The sequence below is a fragment of the Auxenochlorella protothecoides genome (genome assembly GCF_000733215.1).
Source record: "Auxenochlorella protothecoides strain 0710 unplaced genomic scaffold scaffold61, whole genome shotgun sequence".
Lineage (NCBI taxonomy): Eukaryota > Viridiplantae > Chlorophyta > Trebouxiophyceae > Chlorellales > Chlorellaceae > Auxenochlorella > Auxenochlorella protothecoides.
In genome coordinates, this window is record NW_011934415.1 from 18541 (window position 1) to 28998 (window position 10458).

Genomic DNA, 10458 nt, shown 5'->3' on the forward strand with positions numbered 1-10458 from the left:
ACGTCTTCTGCACCTTCCTGGGCGCTCTGAACTTCGAGCTGCCCTTCGAGGCGACACGAGCGGCGGGGCTGTACGCCCACCTCTTTGTCAACGGCGGCAACGTGGTGGGACTGGGCCCGGCCTGCAGGGAGGATGCCGCCGCCTTTGCGTCGGGTTTCCGGTGGTCCATGGTGAGCCGTGCAAATGGGCCTCAGAGGGAGGGGGAGGGCCACCGATGCCCCTCGGGCGGGCATCGTTGCGCCAGGCAGGGTGTACGCTCATCGACTTGGGACGAGAAGTCTCGTCTGCAGCCAGGCACAAGATTCGATGCCGCGCGCCAGTGGCCTTGGATCACTTCTCTTCCACCCGCGGGCCGCGTTTCGCAAGTGACCATCGATGCTGACAACCCATGGCCCCCTCTCCCCATCGTCTGTCCCAGGGCGCGGGCATCGTATGGCCGACCCGGGTGGGCAAGCTGGAGCTGAACCTGACGCGGGTGGTCAGGGCCCGGGAGCACGACCGCGTGAAAGCAGGCGTCCAGTTTGGCTTCTCTCCCCCCACCTTCTGAGCCCTGCCCAGGACTGTTGCAGCCCCGGGCGGGTCGTGTTACATGGAAAGCAAGCAGGCCCGCCGCCCGGGAGTCAGGGGCCCAGCCCACGATTGAGGGTGGAGACACGGCGGACAAAGTAGCTGACCTGCTGGAAGACGTTGGGTCTGTGGCTCTTGCTCTCTGTGAACTCCTGCGTCGGAGGAAATGGCCGCAAGGGTAAGGGTGGATGCACGGAGGGGAAGTGAGCCGTGCAGTTCAGGACATGGTCGTGTGAATGCATCCACGCCTGTAGCTCCGCTGCACAGCCCTCACTGCGACGTACGGGGGACATGTTGATGTACTGCGCGCCCAGTCCGATGCCGTGGCCCCAGCCGAGCCCGAGCCCCACGCCGCACCCGCCACCTGGGCGGGATGAGGGAGTGTGTTGCCCAGCGAGAGAAAGGGTGCAGATGGTAACAAACGGGAGTAAATACGCGTGATTTCGCCACGCCGACAGGCTTTCATAGAGGATGCAAGCCTCCATGCCCTGCGCCTCTCCTGTTGCACCTCCCCACCCACTCACCAACGCCCAGCCCAGCGAAACCGAGGTTGGTCCCGCCAAAGCCCCAGCCTGCGCAGTTTGAGGTCGGAGATCGTGATAAGAGCACATGCATTGGACTGTTGCACCGGGCATCCATCCTCAGGATCCAGCCTCACCGATCCCGAAGCCACAGCCGACCCCGAGTCCTAGCCCGGCACCATTCCCATGGAAGGCGCGGACTCCCATCCACTCTGGATCCGATTCAATGGGTCATGTGAACAGAGAAATCAAAATTGGGATGACTCTTGTACATGACACAGGGCATGCCGCGCTGTGGTGCACCCCGGGTGGAACTCCTACATCGTTCATGATCGCAGTTCGAAGAGGAGTCAGCAGGCCCAGCACCCTGCGCGCGCGAATCCCTAATTGGGAAGTGGGCACAGTAGAATGCATGCAGAGCGCGAAGTGGATAGAATACCAATAATAACAATCTGGGTGTGCTAGGATGCCCGACTAGAGGCCCGTACAGAACGCTGCTGGCGCACACTCGCCAGCTGTGAAGGGATGGAGAGTGGGTATGCGGCTCAGCTGCAGGAGATCGTGCAGTCCTGGGACTACTGGCAGCTGGAACGGGATGTTACGGACGGTAAGGGACCTATATCCCAGCTCCCAACCATCCCCAAGACCTTTTCCAGCGTCCAGGTCGGTGGGTATGGTGGGTGGGAGGTGGGAGCGCAGTCTGTCTTGCATTTGGCAGGTTACTGCGCGACTTCTGCATGGTGGGCCTGAGTAACTCCGCCCATGTCGATGTCCATGGTTCCAGGAATGAATGATTGCAACAGAGCCTCGTTATGCACGACTGCTGGCCAGCCAGAGCGCCCTGCCACACACCCCTGCAGGCCTACACGTCCACCTTCCAGCCACTGCTGCTGGAGGAGGCGGCGGCCCAGCTCCTGCGAGGCCAGGATGAGGGCAGCGTTGCACTGAGTCAGCGCTGTGTGGTGGCGGCATGCGAGGACAAGGGTGAGGGGCGCCTGCTGCTCGTCCTCACTCTCCCCCCGGGGGTCAACAGCTCCTTTTCAGAGAACGATGTCGTCCTGGTGTCTCGAGATGACCCACAGGTGCACGGGGTTGCAGGGGCTGCAGCGGTGAGGGCTGTAGCAGGGACCGAGGTCTGCAGGCGATGTCGTGGGGCAGTCCATCGTCATCCCAAACGCGGCCAGACGGCGCGCCGCCGACAGGCACCGAGCCCTGCTGTGCCATCATCCGAGGGGCTCGCTGACCAGTCTGGCATCCTCCACATCCCCTGCCGTGCACTGCAGTCGGAAGAAAGCACGGACGAGGTGCACCATGCCCTGGGAATGGTGGCGGGGCACGAGGGCGAGCAGAGTCTGCGAGTCCGGTTCAACCTCTCCGAAGTGGCCCAGGCCGGCAGCGCCGCCGGGACGGCCAGGCAAGTTGTGGGTTGGGATTGGTGATGGATGTGGCCATCCCCGGTGCTGCAGAGTAACGGTGCAATGGGTTCCAGCGGCATGCCGTGCTGTGCATCGCCGGCGCTCTTGTCCTGGGCCCGCGGATACTGGGCCCCGCCCCGAGCGTGCGACCAGCCAGCCCACCCAACCCTCCATGCATTCTCCCAACAACCTAGGGTCAAACGCATGAGCGCGCTCCTGCCTGTGGCCGGCTCCGGCTGGTGGCTCCTACGCCTCGCCAACACCAGCACCATCCAGCGCGAGTGGGCGGCGGTGCACTGCATGGCCCACTCCCCACTGCATGACGTCCTCCTCTCCGCCAAGGTCGGGGCTGATGAGAGGCTGTACTGTGCTGAAGGGCTGTATTGGGGTTGGGCAGCCCCTTCTCGTGTGGCTCCACATGTCCCAGCACTGTCCTTCATCACTCAGTACAAGCATGACTGGCAGCGGGTCCCCCCAGATCTAACCTCCATCCCGCATCCCTCGCCACCCTTCACCCGAAACCTCCCTGTGCAGCCCAGCTCCTCCGGCGTGGCGGCCAAGCAGCTGGAGGCCCCGCCGCGCATGCTGGAGGCCATGGCCGAGTCCTACAACGCCTCCCAGCTTGCGGCAGTGACGGCGGGGCTGGACGGCACCTCCCTGACGCTCATTCAGGGCCCGCCAGGGACGGGGAAGACCAAGACCATCCTGGGCCTGCTCTCCATCGTCCTGCACGCCGCGCCACGCGGCGCCTTTTCCTCCCAGCGTGCGCAGCCTGCCGGCGAGGGCTCCGCGGCGCAGGCAGGGAAACCCGAGGCCCGGGCGCGGCCAAGCCGCAGCCTGACCCCCGCCGAGGTGCACGCCACCTGGCAGGCACACTGCCCCTGGCTCACGGGCGCACCCGACCCGCGCGAGGCGGTGGTGCCGGCGGAGCTGGCGGACCCCAGCGACGACTACGGCCTGACGCGGCGCGCGATCCCCTTCCGCATCGGGAAGTCCGCGGGCATCAGGGCCCGCGTCCTCGTGAGTGGTGATTATTCTCTGGGGTAGAAGGGGAAGGACTGTATATTCTGCTGGGGGTCCTGGGGGCTGCTGGTGGGGCACACCGTGCCTGGTAGCTGAGAGGGATGGTGAGGCTTCGCGAATGGTCAGCTGGGGATCCCCATCCACCGACCCACCCAACCGCCCCCCACCCCACACGCCGCCCTTTCTCCCGGCCAGGTGTGCGCGCCGGCCAACTCGGCGCTGGACGAGATCGTGCTGCGGCTGATCACTTCGGGCCTGACCGACAAGGACGGCAAGGCCTTCACGCCCAGCGTGGTTCGGGTGGGGGTGAACATCCACCACAGCGTGCAGAGCGTGGCGCTGGACACGCTGGTCACGCTACGCCTCGGCTCCGAGGCGGGCAAGGCGAGCTGCGGGCGGTGCAGAAGGAGGATGGTTTTGTGGGGGGGCCGAGGGTGGTGATGTGATATGACTGGGGGATGAGGTTGCCTGTTTGCTGCACCATTTCCTCGTGCAGCCCCGGCTCGCCCCTGCAGCCCAACAAGCGATCCAGCATTGTGAGACGAAGGCCACCGCCGTCTTGCCCAACCCTCCCTCACAGGCGTCGAGCGCGTCGAGGCTGGAGCGGGACCGAGCGCGCATGGCCATCCTGGAGGAGGCCAGCATCGTGTGCACCACGCTGTCCTTCTCCGGCTCAGCCTCCTTTGTCAGGCTTGCGCGCAAGTTTGATGTCGTGATCGTCGACGAGGCGGCGCAGGTGCGGTGTGCGTGACAGGGGATGGTCCTGTCTGTGCTGCATGTTGGGGCGTCCGTGGAGGGCGGCTGGTTCCCATGGCATGGTGCATGATGTTGCAAAGGAAGGGGCCGCTGCTCTGCTCCGAGAACATCGACCTGCAGTGTCACCACTTGTCTCAACAGGCAATACACACTCAGGCTCGCTGGTCCCTGGTGTGCACGTGCGCAGCCCTTCCCCCACCCCCCCTGGCCCCTCACATTGCCCCTCCCCAACGTGCAGGCGGTGGAGCCGGCGGTGCTGGTTCCCCTGGCGCACGGCGGCGCGCGCCAGGTCTACCTGGTCGGCGACCCGGTGCAGCTCCCGGCCACCGTGCTTTCTTCTCGCGCCCTGGCGCACGGCTACTCGGGCAGCCTTTTCAGCCGCCTGCAGAGCGCAGGGTACCCCGTGCAGGTGCTTGCTGTGCAAGGGGAAGAGCGGGGGGGCGGGGGTCTGTATGGAGTATATCTCAAGGATCTTTCGCAGAGATGGGAAGGAAAGGGAGCTGGGTGTTGAGGGAATCGGCGCGTAGAGCTCTGGTGACCCCCGCGACTGCGGGGCGCCCGCTGCACGCCAGACCGCACACTTGAGTTCGCACTTCACGACCTGCCTCTCCCCCCCATCCCCCCCCGTGCCTCTGTCCAAGTCTCACCCTCTTGTTCCCGACGCCCTCTTTCCTAAATCCAAGGTGCTGGACACTCAGTACCGCATGCACCCCGCCATCCGAGAGTTCCCCTCCGCCACCTTCTACGGCGGCGGGCTCAAGGACGGCGCGGACGTCGCGGCGCAAACCAAGCGCGCTTGGCACGCCTCCCCCGCCTTTGCGCCCCTCGTCTTCTACGACGTCCCGGGGAGGGAGGGCACCCCCGCCGGCAGCAACTCCTTGGTCAACACCACCGAGGCGGAGGTGGTGCTGTCCATCTACCGCGAGCTCATCCACCGCCACCCGGAGCTGCGGGGGCGCCCCGCGGTGGCCGTCATCTCTCCTTACAAGGCCCAGGTGTCCCTCCTGCGCCGCCTCTTCCTCGCCGCCCTGGGGCCGGACATGGCCAAGACGGTGGACATCAACACCATCGACGGCTTCCAGGTACTAGGGGGAGCGGGGTCCTACGGATGTGCTGTCATGGAGACTCGATCTGGTGGGGAAAGGTCGTGGAGCAGGGGTTCCAAGGTGTTCCGGGGTAGTCTTGTGCTGCTGTGCCCTCCAGACCGAGGCAAAGACGCCAAGGATCCCTGTACCCACAAACCTGGTCCCAAAGAATCACACGCTCACCCGCCTCCCCTCCTCCCCAACACGCGCTCCAGGGCCGAGAAAAGGACGTGGCCATCTTCTCCACGGTCAGGAGCTCCCGGCGCGGGTCCATCGGCTTCGTGGCGGACGAGCGGCGCATGAACGTGGGCCTGACCCGAGCCCGCTCCTCGCTCCTGGTGGTGGGCAACGCCGCCGCCCTGGCCCAGGACGGGAACTGGGGCGCCCTGGTCTCCGTCTGCGCCACCAAGGTGCTGGGTGGGGAGGGTTCACGGGGGTGGGTCGCTGGAGGAAATGATGGCAGGATGTGTCATTGGCCTGCTGCCTTGTCACTCTCTGTTGCACCGGGTCTACCTTGCCCAGCCAAGGGCCTGCGGCATGGTAAGGAAGGCTGTGCCCCCTGCCTGGGGAAGTCAGCCTGAGCTCACACATCGCCATCACCCCTCTGCACCTTCGACCGCCAGGGCTGCCTGTATAGTGCCGCACAGCCCTACAACGAGTTTGTGGGCCGCGTGGCGGAGGGCCAGGTGGCCCCCCAGGACCTGGCCAGCCTGCAGGCGCGCGCCAAGGGGAAGAAAGAGCGGAACGGACCCCAGAAGATGGAGGTGGACCAGCCCAGGCCGGCCGTGCCCGAGGGCGACGACCCCTACCTCTACAGCGACGAGGAGGAGGGCGGGGTGGGCGCCCCCGCCAGCAAGCTCGGGAGTGTCGCCCAGGGGGTGTGGGCGAAGCGGCACGTCAAGGGGTGAGGTGCAGGGGCGTGTGGCGCCACCGCACACCTGCCTGCCAATGAGGTGAGAGTGACGCGAGCACTTTGGGAAGATGAATCACTCAACGAGTCTGTTGAGACCCATCCTACGTGGAAAGATCGTTGCAAAGTGCTCATGCAGGGGTACCCTGCCGTCACACTCATGCAAGTCAACGTGAAGCCGCTGCTGTTCAATAAGCGTTGTGTTGTAAGCCTCGTGGCACTTCTGGTCCAGGTGACAACCATGCTTTGAAGCACTCTCAGGGGTGTCCACAAGCCAGCGGTCCGTCGTAGAGGGAGCTGGTACCGTCTGTTGCATGGGCCAGCCCCTCTGTACAGTGCACACCAGGCCAAGGCGGCCACACCAGGCAGCGCGAGAGTGCTTACACCATGGCTCACACGGCACTCACGCTCTACAGGCTCCACACCACACCCCCTCCTCAGGTGTCGCGCTCTGCGGCTGCGGCCACGAGCGCGTCGCCCGACCGCTCCGCGGCCCCTTGCTTCTGCTCACCAGCCCGGTCCTCCCCCGCTACCATCCCTGCCGCCCCCCGCTGCCCCTCCAGCGCGCTCCGACAGAAGCGGTCCAGCCAGGCGTTCATCTCATACAGCGCGTGCATGACCGACTCGCGCGCGCGGTAGCCGTGGCTCTCGTGCGGCAGCACCACCAGGCGTGTGACGCAGCCGTGCCCCTTCAGCGCGGCGTAAAAGCGCTCCGACTGCAGCGTGAAGGTCCCCGTGTTGTTATCGTCGGCGCCGTGGATGAGCAGGAGCGGGCGACGCACCTTGTCCGCGTGCATGAAGGGCGACATCTTGAGGTAGGTCTCCGGCACCTCCCACAGCGTGCGCTGCTCCTGCTGGAAGGAGAAGGGGGTGAGCGTGCGGTTGTAAGCCCCGCTGCGGCCCACACCACAGGCGAAGAGATCGGGGGCGTGCGCCAGCAGGTTGGCAGCCATGAAGGCGCCGTAGCTGTGCCCGGCGATGGCCACGGCTGAGGGGTGGGCCACGCCGCGTCGCACCACCTCCTGGTGGGGTGGAGGGGGGGTGGGCATTGCTTGGGGAGAGGGTCGGGTTGGACAGGTGTGGGGGGATTGTGGGAGTGCCGGGGGAGTTGCAACTTGGCACTCGGCCGAGCCACAGAGGGGGCCAGCGTATCGCAGGCATCCGTGTGGAACCTTTTCCAGACATGCCGAGCAGCACTATCGCCACTTCTCAAGGTGCCCTGCGGCCCCTTCACCACCAGCCACGAATAATCGCACCTCCACGGCCGCCCGCGCCGATGCGGTCAGCTGCTCCAGGAAGGTGTCGTTGGGCTCCTCGTCCCCCTCGGCCACGATGGGGAAGCCCGGGCCGTCCAGCACCGCCCAGCCCCGCGTCAGGAAGATGAGGGGGGAGGAGGCGCCCACCGCGCTGAAGTGGTGGGGTGAGCGCCGCAGCTGCCCGGCAGCCGCCTTGTCCTTGTACTCCCTGTGAGCGCGGGGCAATGGGGATTCATAATCTGAGATTTGGCGTTGAACATGCGTTGTGCAACGCATACATACTCTAGCAGGTTAAAGCAGATGACGGACTGTTGGAGAAGAGGTGACATCCGAGTAATGCACGGAGGTCTTGTCACCCGAGTGGTGACGTGGCACTGAGCGTTTGGCAGGTGTGCTGCTCAACATACCGCGCCATAAACCTAGATACACTCAACCCAACACCCATTACCTGGGGTACGCCCAGAGGAGGCAAGGCAGCGGCCCATCCCTGTCCTTGTCATACCCTGAGGAAGGTGTGGACAGCATGCAGGGAGTGGCATGCATGCATGCGACGTCCAAGGTATACCCTCAATCATGGGATAGAAGTTGACGCCCAGTTTGACCAGATCCCCACGATAACTCCCACCAGCCCAACTCTAAGAAAGACACAGATGCATGGCTGGCTCGTGCTCTTTCTCCCACACAAGCAGCATCTCACCAGGGGGAAGGTAAAGCGTGGCGTTCAGTTCCACCCCATCGTCCCGCTTGTAGCGCACAATCTCCTGGGACAGGCCCTTCAGGGTCGGGTAGGGGTGCGGGAAGGCGCTGATGCAGCGCTCGCTGATGTCCCTCCCATCGTTGGCAAAACTTTTGATGTAAAACTGGGGAGGCTCCCGCTCAGACTCCCTGGGCAAGGTCGGGGCGGGTTGTTGGACAGGTCAGTTGTCCGTCCACAGCTGCCGAGTCGCCGGGGAACAAGATGCCAAGGTCTTGAGAGCAGGCCGCACTTCCTTAGCATATTCCATCAGAACATGCCGATGGGGAAGCCACCGGAGACACTCGAATCATAGGAAGCCGGATGGGGGAGGCCTGCCAGACGCCAAATTTCCCCCCGACTCTGAGCCTCCATCCGGCAAGCACTCAACCCAATGCAGCGAGTACCACACCCCTACCACCCCAACAACGCACCTGGTGGCCAGGATGCGCAGGCCGTCCAGGGTGATTGTCCGCTCGTCCTCATCGGAAAGAATGGTGCTGGTGGTCTCGAAAAAAGGGGGGCTGCTCTGCCACAGCCGGCGCGTGGCCTTGGAGTCCACCTCCAGCACGTCCAGGAAAGGACGACTGCCCGTCGGCCCGGCGCCGGAGCCCTGCAGGAGCAGCCGCCGCGCGCCGTCCAGCCTGGCCAGCACGTACGTGCTCCACCTCGTCCGTCGCAGCGCGGGCGAGCCCGGGTCTAAAGGGTGGCGGCGTAGGGGAGGGTTGAGGGATTGGGAGGCCTCCTCCCTTAGCCTTGCATGCCATGCGCTGCGAGTGGTCTGCCAGGACAATTACCCCCTTGTGCACCCGGGGGGTCTTGCCTGTGTAGGCATCCTCATAGTTGCGGTCAAAGAGGACCTGGGGCGCCGCCCCCCGGCTTCCCGGACTGAAGGTCGACACGATGCTGCGCCGCGATTTCCACTCAGACTCGTACAGCTGGACAGGGTTGGCGGAAGGGGGGGTTTAGGAGTTAGGTATTGTATAAATGAGTGCAGGCAGGTCGAGTGCAGGCAGGCGGGCGGTCACAGGCGAGGGGGCACAAATCATGACTGGGCAGTGGCAAAAGGGCTTGGGCCCCGGGGTCAATGCCTGAGCCTCCAGATCCAAGCCATGCCATGCCAGACAGTCCGACCACAAACAGGCGCGATCTGGTGGCCCAACCCCTCCATAGAGCGTCGAACAATATCATGCCACCCAAATGAGCCTACCAGCGCCAGGGCGTCGTCCCCCCAGACAATTCCCCCGCAGCGCAGGTTGGTAGACACCAGCGGCCTGGCCTCTGCTTCCAGGTCGCCCGCCTCCAGCGTGTAGACAATGTCGCGCGGCTCGGCAGCCACTGCAGGATCCCCGCCGTCCTGCATTCATGGGGTGGGCTGAGGATGGAAAGTATGCACACGAGGCGGAAGATACACACCCTTGTGCTCTGTAGCTTGACACATGGGACACCTTTGCGATACCAAGGACATCACAAGCTATGCGGAATGTTTCCAGGACCTAATACAGCAATCAACCACCTCCAAACCAGCCATCTCCCGCCCACCTGGCACTCAATCCACGCCAGCTCGGCAGGTTTGTCATCCCTCCACTCCAGATGGCGCGGCCCCTGCCGGCAGCTGTCGAATGCCACTGGAATATCCTCGGCCAGGGGGAGGTCGGCGATTACACGCAGGGGGGTGCCATCCCTGCGTACATAGTGAGAGGGAGGCGCTCGATGCTCTGGAGGCTTGTACAAGTTAAACATGATGGACTACGGGGGGGGATGTGGTGGTTGGAGTCAGGAATTACCAGCTGCGACACAGCTGGCATGCCATGTTTGGCCTGATGACAGCATGCGCACCGCCTTCTGCTAGACACCAATGGCTGGCCTACTAGATGAGGTGCCCATTGAGGTCCACATACCAAGACCAACCAGCTTCACCACCAGTGGCGGAGTCGCACCATTGCAGGGCTTGAGATGACAATCAAATCTCCCCCAAAGAGTACCTCCCCCAACCCTTGCCACGCTCCATCCCGCGAAACATTCACCACAAACTTACGCGCTCCACAGCTCGATGCTCTTGGGGAAGCGGCCGCACGGCACGGAGTAGGAGTAGGGCCTGTGGAAGTAGGACACCAGCAGGTACCGGCCGTCTGGCGAGGCATGGGCCCCCGTGTATTGCCTGGACGGGCCCAGTCGCGTGACAGCGCCGG

The 10458-nt window shown here is 64.4% G+C and overlaps 4 protein-coding genes across 4 annotated transcripts in view; 2 read left to right on the plus strand and 2 right to left on the minus strand.

Moving 5' to 3' along the window:
- The window catches only part of F751_5287 (Sorting and assembly machinery component 50-like protein), a gene marked incomplete at both ends in the record, with an annotated part of 3223 nt that extends 2676 nt beyond the window's left edge, over positions 1-547 (plus strand). The window contains 2 exons of the mRNA XM_011403087.1: positions 39-170; positions 419-547. Of these exons, the coding sequence (XP_011401389.1) occupies positions 39-170; positions 419-547 (261 nt within the window). The remainder of the gene's footprint in view (positions 1-38; positions 171-418) is intronic.
- Positions 548-620: 73 nt separating this feature from the next.
- On the minus strand, positions 621-1295 carry F751_5288 (hypothetical protein; the record flags this gene model as incomplete). Its single annotated transcript, XM_011403088.1, has 4 exons — positions 621-719; positions 852-931; positions 1092-1139; positions 1226-1295. The coding sequence occupies 4 exons, from the start codon at positions 1293-1295 to the stop codon at positions 621-623; spliced, it is 297 nt and encodes a 98-aa protein (XP_011401390.1).
- Positions 1296-1613: 318 nt separating this feature from the next.
- F751_5289 (putative helicase) lies at positions 1614-6275 on the plus strand (the record flags this gene model as incomplete). Its single annotated transcript, XM_011403089.1, has 12 exons — positions 1614-1751; positions 1949-2170; positions 2372-2523; positions 2698-2845; positions 3038-3523; positions 3722-3924; positions 4023-4062; positions 4107-4262; positions 4521-4691; positions 4966-5364; positions 5583-5777; positions 5991-6275. 12 exons carry the CDS (start codon positions 1614-1616, stop codon positions 6273-6275), a joined length of 2595 nt encoding a protein of 864 aa, XP_011401391.1.
- A 439-nt stretch (positions 6276-6714) lies between these two features.
- The window catches only part of F751_5290 (putative glutamyl endopeptidase, chloroplastic), a gene marked incomplete at both ends in the record, with an annotated part of 6108 nt that continues 2364 nt past the window's right edge, over positions 6715-10458 (minus strand). Inside the window, 9 exons of the mRNA XM_011403090.1 lie at positions 6715-7299; positions 7534-7741; positions 7982-8036; positions 8231-8418; positions 8701-8965; positions 9156-9204; positions 9477-9623; positions 9809-9950; positions 10305-10427. Of these exons, the coding sequence (XP_011401392.1) occupies positions 6715-7299; positions 7534-7741; positions 7982-8036; positions 8231-8418; positions 8701-8965; positions 9156-9204; positions 9477-9623; positions 9809-9950; positions 10305-10427 (1762 nt within the window). The remainder of the gene's footprint in view (positions 7300-7533; positions 7742-7981; positions 8037-8230; positions 8419-8700; positions 8966-9155; positions 9205-9476; positions 9624-9808; positions 9951-10304; positions 10428-10458) is intronic.